This window comes from Python bivittatus, unplaced genomic scaffold, assembly GCF_059951505.1.
Source record: "Python bivittatus isolate LINGU-HERP-01145 unplaced genomic scaffold, Pbiv_v1 ctg000700_np1212, whole genome shotgun sequence".
Taxonomy (NCBI): Eukaryota; Metazoa; Chordata; class Lepidosauria; order Squamata; family Pythonidae; genus Python; species Python bivittatus.
Genome location: NW_028277098.1, coordinates 81,456,861 through 81,475,335, shown reverse-complemented (window position 1 = coordinate 81,475,335; position 18,475 = coordinate 81,456,861). Strand labels below are relative to the sequence as shown.

Here is an 18,475-nt window from a genome sequence, read left to right as displayed (position 1 = left end):
TTTCCTTGGCTTGGCATGCAAACTCATGTTGCAAAAGAGTAATTTCCATGGCACTATTGAAACACATGTAATACAAATGCTTCTCCTCATCAAGACAGGGTCATTTAATTCCAAAAGCTCACCATTTGATGATTTCAAAATCCTAACAACTTTACTTAGGTTCAGTCCTCTAACCAATTAAATCCTGGAAGAAAATGTAAATCCTGGAATCAAATTGCCTACCATAATTGGCTAATGCTTCCAGGTTTTCCAATAGAGAATACAGATGCAATCATTAGAATAAAATAATGAACATATTCCTATAAAAGCCAATTAACAGCTGAATTACCATACCTGCAATTTAAGTTTATAATCTATTTATTTTACAACAATTACTATTCATAATCTATTTATTCTGGGGACTGGTGAAGTCCTAAGAGACTGGAAGAGAGTAAATGTTACCCCATTGTCAAAAAAGGAAAGGAAGGCAACCTAGGAAACTACAGACCTGTCAGCCTGACATCAACACTGGAAAAGATTTTACTGGCATGTTACCATTAACAAGAGCCAGCATGAGTTTGCCAGACAAACTGTATCTCCTTCTCTGACAGAGTTACTAGCTAGTAGGTCAAGGGAATGCCACAGACATAGTATACCTGGACCTCAGCAAAGCCTTCAACAGCCTTGTTAAATTCTCCTTCACAAAATGGTAAAATAAGGACTAGATTATACTACTGGATGATTCAGTGGCTGAATGATTGTACTCAAAGGCACCAACTCATCTTGAGGGAACTATTGAGTAAAATGCCACATGGCCCTGTCCTGCTGGTCAACATTTTCATCAGTGATTTGGATGAAGGCAGTTGTTTGCAGATGATACAACATTAGAAGTAGTATTAATACTTCGATGAAAGATGAAATTCAAAAAGATCTAAACAGGTTTGAGCCGTAGTCTGAAATAAATAAGATGGACTTTAAAGAGGAGAAATGTAACCTTCTGCATCTCTGGAACAGGCTGCAATACAAAGTTGTGAGTCTTCAAATAGAGGCTGCATTATCATCTGTCAGAAATGCTCTATGGCTCCTGCACTGAGCAACAGACTGAACTAGCTGACCTCTGATCCTTCAAATTCTATGATCCTATAACATGAGCAGATGGCTACAGTGCTTTCAGAACTGTACCATGACAGAATATAGCCGAGGTAATCTATATGTTAACAACACTCCATATGTACAGTTAAACATGTATATTAGCCTTCAAAATGGCAAGGCTGGCTGTGAATATAGATTAAATATTGGAGGGGGGGGGAATATAGGGAACACTGAAGTAGCAAATCTTAACCCTAGTACATTAACTTCCTACATATACAATGATTATTGTTTTTAAAGGGGGGAAAACATGAACTGAAATCCTTCTTCTTTATCCTAAAATGGTTAAGATATAGAAAAATTTTCCTAGGTGTTTTACTCAAATATTTAATAAAATCTCTGAAGCAGCTGATACAAATATGTATCTGTATGGTGAGGAAGAATCCTGCAAACAACCAAAATAAATCTTAAGTATTTATCATAAGTATAAATATTAATGCTTAAGAGTGTATAGGAGTAAAAAAAAGCAGAACACCCAATGAGAAGTACATAAATTGCATTTTACAAAACTACTTAAATATTGAAAAAGACAATTTCACTATACATTGATAATCAAGTCAGTCAAAGTTATGCCAGGGAGAATCTTTAAAATCACTTTGTTTCTGAAGCCACTATAAATAAGAGTTTAATTTTATTTGCAGAGAACACTGCTATACAGTAGTTCAGTCGTGTTCCCTGGACATCTCCCATCAACAACAAAAAAATTCTAGCTATACTTCCCCTTGGTTTATAAAATCTGAAACTATGTATATAAGGTGGCCTAGCTGCACATTACAGTATATCAAATGAGCTTTCATTACATGAATACAGATATCGTAATTGCATATTTAATAACTAATGCATTACATGCTGAAAAATAGGGAATGCTGTTTTAATCAATAACTACTTTTAAATAAATGTGACTGAGGAGACAATAGCTTGCTAGTTTTGTGTTTTCAAGATTTTGCAATTTTGGAACTGAAGAAACTTTTGACCAGGGGAAAAAATAGAAGAAGGGAAATGGAAAACTCCATAAACATTCTTATGTATAAAGTGATGAAGATTATACTAATTTAAAACTACTATAAAGAGTATAAAGAGTTTAAAGAGTTAAATTATAATTTAATGTATATTAAATATAAATATAATTAAATTATAAATTAAATATTAAATATTTTATAATTAAATTATAATTATAAACATTAAAGAATTTACAATTTAAAACTACTATAAAAAATAAACAGTAAACTTTTTATCTGCATAAAATATTGTCCCAAAGCAATTTATAATTCGTAAAATTAAAAATTATACAAAATCTTTACAATAATGGCACACAAGTCAAATAAATATATAAAAATAACTATTTTAGGTACAACAGCAGGGGGCATTAAAATGGATACTGAAAACACTAACTGCAGTAGACAATGACAGACTGAGAAGTCAGGATCAATATATAATATAGTAAACTTACGATGTATACTACAGATTGGTAGAAAAGAACATGAAAGCAAATTTTTGCCTTAGTGGCAAGGTCACAGAGGACATGACTACTTCCACTGCTATTACTTGAACAACAGTGAAACCTGTGGTTCCATTAATTAGTACAACGATAAAACAGTTGAGGGAAAGTTTGGGTCTACAATAGGAAGAAAAATCATATAATGTATATGTATCCCTTCTGTTTGAAATATCCAATAGAAATAAACTAGAAACACTTCCAAGAACAAGATACAAATCATTAGGTATCGATCCTATGTTGATATGAAAGAGCCAGTATAAGCTTTACCTGCCTGGATAACAAAACACATGAGTTAGATCCCCCAAAATACATTTTAAAACAAGTCAGAAACTGAAAGCCTCAACATAGTTTCAATTGCATTATAATCCAACTATAACCTAATTCAATTGCATTATGATCCAATAAAAAAAAAGGATAGCCATAGCACTGAATAACACTTTCAAGTCAAATTGTAAACATATGTATTCGTATGTCATTTATATGTGGGATTATCTTCCCTTTAACAATTGTAAAAAATCACCTTCATGCTTAAATTTAAGCAGTTCTATGAACTTCATTTTGGGATCTGGGATATTCTTTTTAAATGTTAAATCCTTCCAATTATATATTCCTTTATAAAGGGAGAACATAAATCTGCATACCATAACATACTCTTCTTGTATCAGAGCTGTCCTGCTTCTTATACAACAGCAGAAATGTAGGTGACAGAATCCACTAGTAACCAGTATTTAAGTATGTTACTCAGAATATGGCAATGTTTTATGAAAGCAGGATACCCAGTACCATTCAGCCTCTGGGAGCTGAATGCTAAGGTGAAATCACCTTTTTAAAAGGTGGAGCAAACCATCTTGACATTTTTGACAGATATGCCAATCCAACTTTGTGTCTCCTTCCCTCATTTTCTTCTTTTAAAGGGCTGAGAAAGCTTGCTATCCAACAGTGACAAAGCCATTCATAAGATAATGACTCCCTCCACCCATTCACACACCAGTTTTTTAAAAATACACAAAATATTTATTCTTTTTCAAACTGAAGACAAAAGAATACCCTGCATCAACTATCAAACTTTAGCAAAGTGATGTGGGATACTATTCTGAAACCACCCACGTTGTTTTGTAGTATTTTATTTCGGGATTTTAAAACACAAACCCCACCCAATCAGTTTCTGCATTTAGATCTTAAATATGTTCCTTACTCAAAGTGACAGAGAATCTGCTCAAGAGCAACATGTTGCAACCACCTTTTGTTATAGGGGGAAGGGAAGGAAATGGATTTGACTGAAAGAAACAGACCTGGGGAAGAAGGAACAGGGGAGGAGATATGAATAAAAAGACAACCAGGCGACCAAGTCAAGCTTTAAAAAGGAAATCAAAATCCAAGTGATGTTTCCCCCTTTTCAGGGAGGATATTTGAAACATGGATGTTGGTTATTTCGTATGCTTTTACTGCGGAAGGCTCCTTCCAGGCAGCTCGAGGGAGGAGGAGAAGGAGAAAGACACACACAGGGAAGAGAGAGAAAAAGAAAATGGCGCAGAGACTAAGTCCCGACCGTCGACAAGGCGACTTTCCAGGGGAGAATCGAGGCCCAATAGAGATTTTTAAAAAACAAAGGAAAACTGATCTGGGGTCTCAATTGTCCTCACTACGGAGAAACCAAGTCAGAAAGGCCGAGGGTCTTAAGATTTCGGAGAATTAGGAACCTCGATGGGAACAATGGGGCCGGTGAGCGAGGAGACGGGACTTAGTCTCTGGGACGCCATGTCTGTCCTTTACTATCCTTAGCAATGTAAGACAGGGGGAGAGGGGAGAAAAATAGAGAAAGCAGGGGGAAAAACCAATCCCACTCCCCACTTTTACAAGGTTAGGGAAAAGACACTCACCATTCGCTCGGAAATCTGGATCAATCTATGATTGGAAAGGAAAGTGGGAAAATACGTTTTTAAAAGGCATCCCAGGACCAAGGAATGATTTCACACAAAAACTACGTGCATTTTTAACAAGGGTAAAGCTAGCCAAGGTGAGGGGAAGAAATCATTCCTAAGGACTGTACATAAATATCTCGATAAAAGGGACTGAATTGCGATGTTACCTATACCTCCCTTCCCTCACCACCCCCACCGAAGTTTTGTCCTCCAGTTTTAATCGCCTTCCTCGTCGTGCGTGGCTCTCTATCCCCAGAAGGTTTCCTCAGAAACCCCCAACCCCCTTTTACGCGTCCCCCACACCCGGCAAGCGGCGGGAGGAAATCGCAAAGGAGAAGAACTGCCACCTTAAGGACCCTTCCCCTTTTAGGGAATGGGGTCAGTTTAATCAGGGCTTATCGGAATAATACGCAACTTAAAGGGAACCCCGGGAGAAAAGCAAGGAGGGGCGGAGGGGACAGAGAACAGGCCAAAGGTTCGGAATATTATTAAAGGCCCATGAACAGAGCGAAGGAAACGGGACTTTCTCCCCCTACCCAAAAAGAAACCTCTGTAGAAAACCTGGGAGTAACACCCCCTCCCCCAATTACCTGGCAAGATTGTACCTGGCCTGAAGAAATTACCTCATCAGTCTTTCTGAGGAACTACTAAATTATGGACATAAACCTTTCTTTCCCCCATCAGAAAACCTCCACTTTTTTCCTCAAAGGGGATGATAGGCCTCAATGTCCATAGACTTTTCTTCCTTTCCCCCATAAACTACTAGAAAAATAGTAGCCCCTTACCTGGGAGTCGTTATGCAGCTGATCCCCACTCATGCCTATATCACAGTTCGTAAGGAAGAAAAACCCGGGGAGAGGGAAGGACTTGAGGCCAAAGGGAAACCACAGCTCCCTAAACAGCACAGTCAGTTGTATAACAGACTAAGTCCTCATTTCCATCCACTGCGCAGGCGCCGCGATTTTTAAACGGTGGGGCGGAGCTAAACGAAGCTTTAGAGGCCGGGCGACAGATCGGAGATAAGAACGCCCTTCTTTCCATAACCCAACCTATCATCTGCCTCCCCTTCAATCAGTAATATCCGTGCTTAAATTTGCATGCACGCCACGCCCTCCAGCTCTTGGTCGGCACCGCCTCCGGCCCCTGGCTTCCTGCTTAGCCACGCCTCTTCCTTCTCCGCCATTTACGAAAAATGCCGGTCGTGTTCCCCCCCCTTACTTTGCTTCCGTCTGCAAAAGCCGGGTTCTATTTACATATCCGGTCACGCCCCTTTATTCGCCGCCAATAAGCAATAAGAGGAGGGGTTGTTAAATTTTCATAGAGTCTCCCTACTATCCGAGGGAGATATTTCGTTGCGGCACATTGTACAAGGTCCAGCGTGAGTACGCTACGCATGCGCATACTTCCTTTTAGAGGCGCACTTTAGAAAATCGAAGTTCTGAATGTGCGGCAGTTACAGCTTAGGGATCCCGAGGTATGTATGGCCCTGAAGGCGTAACTCATTATTTCCGTGTTTATTTTCTGTTTTGTTCCTGACCCAGTTGGAAGAAATGAAGTCTGGGTATGTAATTAATTATATGGGTATCACTAATGTATAAAGTCGGTTTTGGACCCTGGTTAAATTCCCATTCAGTGATGGATGAAACTGGGCTAGACATTGTCTTTCAGAGACAGCCTCCCTCAGAAGCCTGTTGTATCAATAATAAATAGGCTCTGCATGACATCTTCACACATATCTAACTAAACCACTATTTTCTCAACTCAGTTTTCTGAGTTTGCATAAAACCAAGTGCAAACAACACAGGCTGAGTTTGTACGATGGAATATGGCTGGTAACAGCATGCTAAGTGAACCACAGTAAACACTTTCAGGAACAGAAGTCTTTGTAATATATTTCCAGATCTCAGAGGCTTATGCATGTCAGTTTAATCAGGAATATAACTGATATCTGTGATGTGTATGTGCGGGTCTTAGAATGTCCAATTAGAGCTAGATTGCAGCCATTCATAATTTCTCAACTTAATCTGTTTTAGTGAGGAAGTTGTGGAAGTAAAAGAAAAAAAATAATTTTATCTTCAGTTCTTGGAGGAAGGCAGAATATAAAATGTGATAAATGTTTAGCTGGAAATAATTCATTTTCCCCCCACAGGTAAATATGTCCATGATGGGAAATAATTATTCCATTTTATTCTGCTTGTCAGACTCCATCTTGACTACAGCATCCAATTCTCAGCAACATACTGTAAGAAATATTCAGAAATGCTGGAACAAATTCAAGGAACAGCAATGAAAATGATCAGGGGACTAAAAGCTAAGCCTATGAAGAGAGATGGAAGGCAATGGGAATATTTATACTTGAAATGAGAAGCCTAAGAGGTGTACAACATCACTCTTCAAATACCTGAAAGGATGTCACAGAGAAGAAAGACATTTATTATTTCAAATGACCAGAACAGTAAGAGTAGTTTGGCAGTGGAATCAATTACAGAAAGAGATGCCATTGTTCTCTTCACTGGATCCATTCAAGCAGAGGATAGACCCTCTGAGATGAATGCTTTAATTTGGATTTTTGCACAGAGCAGGAAACTGGATTTGATTACCTGAATATCTCTTTCTAGGTCTATGAATCATTCTATAGAAATGTGCAAAGGATCATACTGCACTATAATTTCTTTCTGAACAAGTATAATCAGTGCTGGAATGTACTGTTTTCAGTCATGCTGCTGATGGAGAGTTGATTTAAACTCATAAAAAATACTTCAACAAATAAGAACAAATAATATTATATTTAACTGTTCAGACTGTGTTACTATTTTAAAAATTAAGAATGATTATGTGGGTAGAAAAGTCCAATTATGGTCAAGTATGGCTTATTTCTATATAGGTGTGCATAGGATGCCAAGCCAAATGTAATTTTATGTACATTTTCACAAAATATTTCCTCGTTCTATGTAGTCCTGGGTGTCAAGTTCTAACAAGGACATTAACCAATTGAAAGTCTTGATATGCAGAAGAGAGCTTTTAAGAAATCAGGTTCTTTGATGAATAATAGAAAAAGCTAAATATTCTTAGTCAGATGAAGACATAATAAAAGAGAAAAAGTCATATTAAATTAGGAGACATTTCTTAACATTAAGTACTGCTTGACTGAACAAACTGCCTCAGGACATAATGGGATCTTTTTCCTTTGCTGCAAATATGAGGATAATTTGTCAGCAATGTTGCTATTTAAAGTATCCCAGCTTTCCAATCTTGGAATTAATGTCAAAAATTCCTTCAAATTCTAAAGATATATATAGTACCTTTGAGTGTGATGTCTGCCTGGACTACCTACAATATCCATACACCATACAAGTCCAAGCAGTTTCCTTAGCAATATTTTCAGAAGTGATTTGCCATTGCCTTCTTCCTAGGGCTGAGAATGAGTGACTGGCTGAAAATCACCCAGCTGAGGTAGAACTATAATTCAGTCTCCTGGTTTCTAGCTTGGTGCCTTTAGCCACTACAGTAAAGTGGCTCTCAAAGTTCTATTACTCTACTGTTAAATGATCATTTAATGCTAGGAAGGATGACATGCTACACTGATATTGTGCATTTACAATAAGTGTTCAAAGACCTTGATGTACAAAATCACTTGTAAAATAGTACTAAGAAGAGGAAAGACTCAGTGGCTTTCTTAGGTCAGCTACTTGTTTTCTGGTTATGGTAAGAAGTGACCTAGTGATTTAAAAGTATTTACATTTGCCAGGTATCACAAGATTCTATGAACTAAGATAATTGTTTTAAAATTAAAGTTACCAAGCACAGATTAATAGCTGAAGTTATCCAAGTTGTCTAGCAGCTGGTTTGCATTGTAGAGGCAAAGAAAGTGGTTGTCTTCTATGTGAGGAAAATTCCTTTAGTTCTGCAACCATGAAAAGAGATCCAATTGAAAAAAGTATCCCATTCTCTGTACACCCTTATATACGCCCTTTTCAGTGTTATAAAGTGCAAGAAATGGAGTAAGAATTAGTAAGCCAAGAAAATTAAGTGCATGAGATGAGAAAAAGAAGCAGCTAAAAGTAGTTTATACTAACATTTCTCTATACCTTTCTACTTTTGCAGTTATTTCTACCATATCGATATACTGCTGCTTACATTATCTTTCTCACCTCTTGTTTTAACAATCTTGTAACTCCATCTAACTGAATTTCTGATTCTTCCTCATACTCTAAATTAATTGACTCTTCTTGCATATATTTGCTTTGCAATTTAATCCCCATTCATTCTTTCTATATGACCAAAACATCTCAATATATTTTTTATACTGGTTACATGCTCTTGTATTTAATTGCATTTGATTTATTGAATGTTCATTCAACAACCATTCTTAGCCCTCTCTCTTCTTAGTACCCCATTCCTGCTGTATTCAACATTTTTGTTTCTTCTGACATACTTCTCACTTTCATATAACAAAGCTATTTTAGCTTCTTTTGACAAACAATCATTCCTTACAAGTCATTACTCTTCCACCAGCACTGCTCTGAAATTAAATTTCTCCATCTTTAATGAACATTCTACTAAGATACAGGCATTCGTTTGCTTGATCTAATTTACCATTTATGTATGAATTGCAATTGTTCATTTTATTTTCCCTTTCAAACAATTCCTGAGTCTTTGATACATTAATTTTCATATTCATACTCCTCATTACAGTTTATCTAACAATTGCTGCAAAATTATTGATCATATTTATATGGCCACCCATCTCATGTAGTGTAACTCTGGACAGAATACAAAACCATAAAAACAATTTTAAAAACATTCAGAAAGTATAAAAAATTAATATTATTATAAAAGGCTAAAAAAGGCTATAAAAGGTTCTCAATCAACAACACAGCATCAAAATTATGTGTGCATTTATGTCCCCAACCTATATACCTCTAATGCTATCACAAGCATTCCTTATACATAGATTAAATAGCTTAAACAATCAAAGAAACATGTTGCATCTGACTGCTTAGTGCTGAACCATTTGCTAAATATACCATTTGTTCTTTACTTTTATCATATACCACTCTTACTTTATTCAACAACCAATCTTCAATCCATATTTGTGTAAAACATTCCATCATTCAAGCCATATGATAAAGTATGTTTAGTTTATCATATGCTTTCTCTTATCCAACAAACACACAATAAACTTTCTCATATTTTATGTATTTTTCAATTATTTGCTGATGAGCAAGCAAGAGCAATACCCTTCTCAAATTTTGTAACTTCTTGTATTCTTCCAGTCAGAACTCTGGCAAGCACCTTCTCAGACATACTTAACAAACTAATCTCTCTCTAGTTTTTGCATAGAAAAGACAAGTTCGAAAAAGACATTCTTGCTTTATTAATTTTATTAGAGGTTCCCAAACATTCTTGGTTCATGGTGCTCTTAGTGGTTCCCAAGTAGTAAAATATCTCGTCATGCCGCTGTGGTATCGCTGCGGCACCCCAGCATACAGTTTGAGAACTACAGGATTATATAAAGGCTATATGGATTACAACAAATTATGAAGTGTTTTTAAAAATGCAAGTGTACATGTTTGATGTCCAGGAAGCAACAGGGCAGAATATATAACAACTAAATGATTCAAAATTGGGAAAGGAATTTTAGTCCTCTTCACCTACTTGCAAAACATTTTTTTTTAAAAATAACTCAAAAATGGTATGCATTTTCTCTGTCTCTTAATCTTCATTGCTCCAGGCTTTCTTTGACAAGATTCTTTGTGGCTTTTTCTTTATTCATTTCTCTTTTGTAGCAATAATTCTTTTATATGCCTTTTTTTCTTAACTGCACTGTTAGGTAGTGGAGTAGTAATCCTTTTTCTGGAATTTGGCACTCACAGAAAGTCTGGACTTACAGAAGATACTTTTATTACAGAATCAAACAGCTGTAGAAAAGTAAAGTGATGCTAATAAGTGAGGAATCAAATGGTATTTATGTTCATATCCCTGGATTCAAATTCTGAGCTGCTCAGAAACAGACCGCTCATAGATCTTTTCTGGCACTGGCCCTTCACCTGGCTTTTGATTACAAAACTCTCTATTCCAATCCCAAACTCCTTGTTTTCCACCTTTCCAGCTCAACTCAGATTTCATCATTCCATCAAGTAGCCTTCCCTGTGCTACTTATACTAGCATAACATCACAGATTTCTATGGCACTCTGTAACAATGCCATTTATTCTGTTCCAAGCAGGTTCCAAATCCTTTTATCTTTATTTCCACTAATCCACATTCAGAACCTTTAATTACTCTTGTATCATTTGCTAATTATTTCATCATAATTCTTTCCAGTCAAATCATACTTTTAAATTCCTTTGCCGTGCATATTTATGGATAAATTTATGCTTAAACCACAAATTCAAAACAGACTTGTTTCTGAACAGATACTGACCAGTCACCATTCTTATCCATTCTTGCATCTCCAAAAATGGCCTGATGATTTTTTTTCTATACGTTCTCATCTTGAGGAAATCAACTCCACAGGAAGGTTAAAACTATTTTTATTGAGATTGCTATTATAATAGAATCTTGTAAGTTTGGTTGTTCTTCTGCCTTGGTCTTTCTTCTTCCTTATAGTTCAGTGAATTAGGGAGGTGTCTGCCTGAGCCACTTCCAAATGTTATCTTGTAGTTCTGATGTTAGCCCCACTAGGTAGACCAGATCAGGAAGTCTTGTGCCCTATTGCACATTTTCCCCCAAAACACCTTTCGGATTTTGGTTCTTCCATTAAGGACATTCACTGGAGCATAACATGTAAGCATCGCAACCTATGGATTTGTAATCTTATGGATTAGAATTTTATACCTTCACTTTCCTGTGTATCTTTACCATTTTTACAAAATAAAACCACCTTCATTCAGATCAAAAATGTCCTTGCCCCGTCTCTTAGTTTCACATTCCCTGTTAATGGTAATGACAGTACCAGTCAATTTTTGCACATTTTAGCCAGTATGGTCACAAATATCACCAATGCCTACGCTAAGGATACGCATGATAGTCTATGCAAACTTAGTTGTCTAATCCCATCAGCTAGCAGTATATGGAGAGTAAGGACATATACTCCAGATGCTCCATCACCAAATTATGGGCTAAGTAATATTTTTCCCTTTAGCAAACAGAAGGTACTATATACACATGATACCAAGGAATCAGTGGGCTACAAGAAGCTGTAGTTGCTCTCTTCTTTGTATAGTGGGATGATTAAAAAGACAAGAAACATCTCAAAATGTGACTTTACAACATACCTATATCCACAAGGGGATTGTCTGTAGAATAATAATTATTCTGTGACTAAACAGCTGAAGGAAAACAAATATAATGCAGTTGTTTACTGACACAAAAGATTATAATACAATTGTTTACTGACAAACTATTGAGTTTATTGAGTTAATTCCCAGAGAATTGGGCACAAGATTGTAGCCTTAATCAAATAAGGTTTTCTGTTCAGCAAAGAAACCATGATTACAAACCGTAGTGACTAGTAAATCTAAAAATATACACTATGGCATAGCACGGTAGCCTGGAACATATAATATGCTATGCTATAATGTAGTATTTTATTTTGGGTTAGTATGTTGTGCAAATACACCAATATATTTTGTTAATCATGCTTTAGTGCATTGTATAAGCACCACCTACATATTTCTAATTTGTATAGATTTATATCTATGTAAACATCTAAGATTCCTGTCTAAAGTAAAGTCTCAATAACAGTCACTTCAAAATGCATTCATTTGCTCTTTGATAGTTTGATATAGTAAATGCTTTGTGTAATAGATTTCTTTTTGTATACAGCCCCAGGCACTGTTATAGCATTGTATAAATAATAGCAACATCTATATTTCAAACTGTTTGCTTCCCATTGTGTTATTTTCAGAACTGTTTCTCCAAAATGTGACACCTAATCTGAGTTGGATTGCTTTACTTCATTTCTCTGATTTCACGCAAGAGCTGTTCTACTCCATAGTATTTAGTGCAAGAATATGTAGCACAGCAGAACACAAGTTGCTTGTGAAACGTGAGAATTCTACTACTTTTACCATGCAGACTCATCGCAATAAAGTAGTTATTGATCAAAAAAAGACTGAGCATGCTGTTAAATGACCATGATGTCTCTCTAGGTACTAGTATCAGTATGAATCAGTGAATATAGGATCCCTCCAATGACCCAGTTTTTGACATTGCTCTAACACACATACTATGTTCCATTCCCTCCTTTCTTTTGTATAGGGATCGAATTTGGGTGTGTGTGTCTGTGTGTGTTCATGTGAGTTTGTGTAGACGGGTAAATAAATTTCAAGAAAGGACTTAAGTTTATTTTCAGCAAAGTGTTTCAAGTTGTGCTACTGTATGGCTAATAATATTTGTATTATTTTTAATTGTTTACATTTTCTTTCAGATTGCTAGCTGTCTTGCTATTGTTAATATATTTACTGTGTATTCAAATGGAGGTGTCCCAACCCTTGACCTAGATGTCCTTTTCCTCCGGTCCATTATCCACCGGCTCTTCTATGCCATCTCAAGGGAAATAATCAATTGGAGAAGCAGGTATCAGCTCCTCCTTTGCACTTCTGATGCTTACCTGTCAGAGACAGCATACTAGGAAGCAGCAATGGCATTATGGCATTGTGATGGGCTTTCACATATGCATAATGCCATTTGACCATATCTTTGACTATAAGGTCAGGATAGTTAATGGCATCTCGGCAGTTCATTTCAGATGTCCTTCTATCAAATGATTACGGCTATGCTTGTAATTATACTGCATAAAAGAAAGTGGAGCTCTCTGCATTCAGTAGCCCCACCTCCTTTCTTGCAGCCTGATTGGTCATGCCATTCCTGTCCTCCCACTGTAGAGGAATGTCTCCAGAACAGGAGATCCTGTTTTATTTGTAGGCATCCTGCTAATTTAGAACTTCAATCATGCAGGGTTTTAAATAACACAGGGAGTTTAGGTGAAATAACCAGGCTTCGCTGTTCATACTTTCTCCAACAGAAAGCCCAGGCTCTGAGTGGGGTGTGATGGTTCTGGCTAGAGTATATTTTCTTATCATTTCCTCCTTTATCATTCCCTCTCTCTAGGCATTCTCATAAGGCTACCAATTCAAGACCATTGAGATCTTTCTCTTGGCAGACACAAAGACAGCAAAACAAATCTCCTCCTGCAATGGCTCACAAATCTAATTAAAATTCAAAAAGCCAGGGCAGGGGAAGCTAATAACATCCTAGATGGCATAATAGCCAAACAAGCCTGTCAAGGCAAATTGTAGTCAAGAGCAAACGTCTCAAGTGGGAAGTACAACATAGTGCTATAGCATGGAGTGCTCCTGTTTGGTAGTTCAGCTAATCAGCCATGCTTTCTGTTTTACTCTCCCCACCCCACCCCCTTTTTTAAAATCTATTTGGATCCCTGCACCCTAGTGGTCAATAAATATTCCACACCAACCAACTTGCTCAATACCCCCTGGGTTATTCTGTTTTGTTTTAATCTCTGTAACACTTTTTTACCTGAAATACAAATCAAGCCTGCCGATACCTCCTGCATGTGTGTGGGTGGTGATGTTTTAACTATACATGACATGACACAGAATATGACTGTTAATGCACATTGCTGGGATTAGTAGTAATTCCAAAATCAAGTGCCAGTGTATCATAAGGGATTGAATTTTGAACTTCAGAAGACTAATATTTTGACTTAGCACTGAAATTCACTAGTAGTGCAATCCTACACACAATTTACTCTGAAGTGAGGCCACTGAGTGTAGTGGCACTTCTTCTCTGTAGTAAGACAGCAGTCTGAATAGTCCCAAATCTGTGACTATTTCCAATCTACTTTTTGGAATTATTGTGACTAATCTAGTATAGTTGGGTGCCAGCCAACATACTTCATTAGGAGACCTACTGTTGACTAACAACCCCCATGGCTAGGTTACTCCTCTGCTTACCTTTGCTTCCTTATTGGCCATAATAATAATTGTCTGTTCACATCTGCCTTTTCTGGGCAATTGTAGGGATTGATACTGGAGGGAGAACAAGTGGGTATTGTGGCTGGAGAAGCCTCAGGGTTTGCTTGGTTTTGACTTAGCACATTGTACAAACCAAACCAATTGTGTTTTATTCAATAAATCATGGTTAAGTATGAACCCAGCCGTGACTGGTTTTATATAGTCATGCTTTACTGAAAAAGAAATCACAATTGACTGGGTTCATAGAACACACCAAATTAAAAGCAAATAAACCATATTTTGATTTACTATGTTTGAATCAGGTCAGGTTTTGCTATCCTGAGCTCTTCATAAGTCAAGTTAACAATGAAATAAATCTCATTTACAATCAGCTGCAACAATATGGATTTCCAGTTTAGTTGTACAGTTCTAAAGGCTCTGCCTGCATTAATATAGACAGGCCCACTACCTGGTTCAGTCAGAGAGAAGGCTGCATTTTAAAAAGCTTTTGCAGAACAGTATTTTTCAGAGTATATAACCAACGTACATAACAGCTTAACTTTTTCACAAACATAAGTTTTTTCTAGAAGTTTATTTTTGTACTTCTTCAATCATCTGGGCTACTCAGAGCTGGCTGATACCTCCCTCTTATTCAAGGTGGGGGTTGCTACAAAAGGAGATGTGTTATTAGTACAAATGATCTGGGAAAAATATAGATGATGAGGAGAAAATTGCATTCAGGTGAACATAAAATTCATAATGGCTGCAGTTACCAATATAGAGGCACCCTTCTCTTTCTCATTCCTCACTGTGATATGGTGTGTGCAGCCATTTGTTCATCATGCAGTGCCATCTGTCAGTATTTTTTAGTGCAATTTGAAAAAAAAATACCTTTATTTAAAAGCATTTTGGTGTTGCACTTGATTAAAAATCTTCAGACTGGCTTGCAACTGTTGTAAAAGAGCATAAAATAAATATAAATATTCACAATAATATTTAGTTAAATCCCCCCCCCCCCCAATTCAAGTAACAAATTCAGAGAAAATATTATCCACAGGTTTGTGACAGGAGAGAAGAGGATTAAATTTCCATTCCTTGTCTGTTTTAATCCATTTAATTATCAACTTCTGATGATGCCATTTAAAAGTCTGTACTTGAGATTGAATACAGAGATGTCCTTGACCTGCAACATCTTAATATCTATATAGACTTGTGTGACATGTATTTTTTCTTTACACACTTCATAAGAATTCACCATCCAATGACTGGTTAGGCTCAGTGTAGCCTACTCTAGTAGTAAATCTAGTAGTAAAATCTACTAAGTGTAGAATGTATTATATAGGAGATAGGAGCAGCAGCTTTCAGAGACTGGTATAAGGAACAGGAGGAGACCATGACACTAGCTCCCTCTCCACCGTGGGCTTCCACCTCCCATGGTTGGAGTCCTGGTACTCTGAAGGTAGCAGCTGTGGTATTGGCAAATCAGATGCAGGGCATGTCTATGTCAGCATGCTCCCAAGACCATTTTTCTGACCTTTCCAGTCTATGAAATACTGAAGCCATCTTCGTTGTTGGCACAAGTCCAGAATGCAGGATCCCTCATGTTCTGGCTTCCCTTGGACCATGATAGGAAGTGATGGAGGTAGAGGCTGACAGTGTGGACTTATGAGAGTGACAAGAACTAACAGGGAGTAGTGGAATACTGGCTGCACATGAGTGGATGTGCTGCATGTTACTGAATGCAAATTCTGCAAAGGGTAGGAATCCTACCCAGTTGTCTTGTTGGAAATGTGTGTAGCATTGGAAGTATTGCTCAAGAATGCCATAGATCCTTTCTGGCTCAGACAGCAGGTGGTGGGCCAAGGATAGAGTTTAATAAATATATTAAATGAAATATATTATAGTCCTCAAAAGCTTATGCAGTAACATATGGACAGTATTAGGCTTTAAGGTGCTACAGAGCTATTTTGTCACCTTTTGCTCCAAAAGGCATGGTGGTATGGTCTCATAGGATGGCTATGTATGCTATGTTACAAAAGACTATCTTTATATGATAGACTGTCTAGTCCAAGTCCAATTTAAAGAGAGTCCATTAAAAGTGTAAACCGAGAGCCCTAGCCAGTATCTCTCATTAGTTACCCCCAGATCAGCAGTAATGCAGGACATAGTATTCCATGCTACCATGAGAGCTGTTTCCATTATAGTGGCTTTATACATATTTGCTTTTATACATATTCATTTCCCTGTGTAAGTTTTCTGCACAATTGTATCTTTTTGCCCAATTGTCTACTTCACAACAACAAATCTTGAATTAACCTTGCCTGTTCCTAGTGAGCTCCTTATCTGTTTATGAGACAGCCTTGGAAAATTGCGTTGGGCTAATTATGTTTGCATCAACCCTGCCTGCCTGCCTGCCTGCCGGCCTGCCGGCCTGCCTGCCCACCCGCCTTTTATGTTTGTAACAGCTCACATCTTATACCAAAGGGTCTTTATTATCACTTTTCTAAACAAACAGTATGTGGCCAGACAGCAAAAGTATAGTATGCTGCAATCCTGGAACATCAGTGCTAACTTTTGATTTTAAAGCAATTCTGACTTAATAGATACAGAAGGCAGGAGGCCCTTTTACTTTTTTATGCTTGTGTTTAGTGATAAAATTCACCTGCTTTTGATGATTATTAAAATAGTTCTGTTTAATTTTATTCAGGGTTTTTTTGAACAGGTAACCATTTTTAAAATATTAAAGTGCATTATTCTCGGACCCATGTCCGGATGTTTCTCTGCATAGAGTTCAGTTATCATAGTGCACTCTGTGTTCTCTGTAAGTTGTGTGTCTGCATGAGAGAAGATTCTGTTTCCACCAGGTATAGATCTGCAATGAGACTATAGTACAGTATCATATAGCAGATACATTTTATAACAGTGTTGTAAGCCAGGCTGTTTGCTTGTGTTACAAATATAGGCTTTAAAGCTCAGGCAACAATTCATTGTTTTAAACTGGGGCATTAACCTATAGCCTTCCAACTGTTGCTGAACCAGTAATCCCAGCCAGCATGACCAATGGCAAGACTAGTATTTCAGCAATACCTTCACAGCCAAACATAGCTGGCCCATGCTTTAGGCCATTTGGTGAATCATGAGACTGTTGAAAATGTGTATGACATATCTATGTTACACTAGTATGAGTATTACTTAATGCCACATATTTACTAGTAAAGTGTAGATACAGAATATTAACACTCCCAACGATCAATAGAGCCTTAGATATTAAACATCTATAATTATGGCCAACAAGAAGCATCAAAAAGAATTATTGTAAACATGACACAGAGGAAAGCATGTCATTTTTCTGAAGATAATCCCTAACATTAATGCTAGCTATCTCCAACCTGAACACACCTTCCATAGTAGCTAGGGAACTTACACCAACAGATTTGTTATATTTGCAATTACCTTTTATTTACTGTGATGTTGGCAAAAAGAAAAAAAAGAGCTAATTTTCCAGTTGCACATTGGTCCCAAATGGCTTTATATCATGAACATTTGAAAGGAGTCAAATGTTCAGGATCAAGTTCCATTGCTCTCATCCCTATTTACATGCTTTAATTTGGTCTCGCACATATTGCATCCTTGCATATATGCATAGCTTCTGTGCACTAACATGTGGAGATTGATTTTGACTTGATTTTCATGTTCAATGATCATGGATATGTCTTATGATAGGTTGTTGCTGTTCTTCCATAGCTAGACTGACTCAAGTTATTCAAGAACCACATGGGTGCAGATAACATGGATATCATCCTAATCTTAAACAACATTCTCAATCTATTGAGTAATAGTAATGTTGTAGTCAATATGCACCACTCAAGAATAAGGGAGGGGGAGGATATTAACTTTGTCTGGGGAACCCTAAAATGTTCATAAGTATAAGCCTGTAAGAGGGGAAAA

The 18,475-nt window shown here is 37.1% G+C and overlaps 1 protein-coding gene across 1 annotated transcript in view; it reads right to left on the bottom strand.

Moving 5' to 3' along the window:
• Positions 1-5,492, bottom strand: part of TOP1 (DNA topoisomerase I) — an 89,919-nt gene extending 84,427 nt beyond the window's left edge. Inside the window, exons 1-2 of the mRNA XM_088153518.1 lie at positions 5,334-5,492; positions 4,507-4,531 (exon numbers count right to left, since the gene is read on the bottom strand). Coding sequence (XP_088009644.1) covers positions 4,507-4,531; positions 5,334-5,366 — 58 coding nt within the window. The 5' untranslated portion in view covers positions 5,367-5,492. The remainder of the gene's footprint in view (positions 1-4,506; positions 4,532-5,333) is intronic.
• Positions 5,493-18,475: the final 12,983 nt, after the last annotated feature.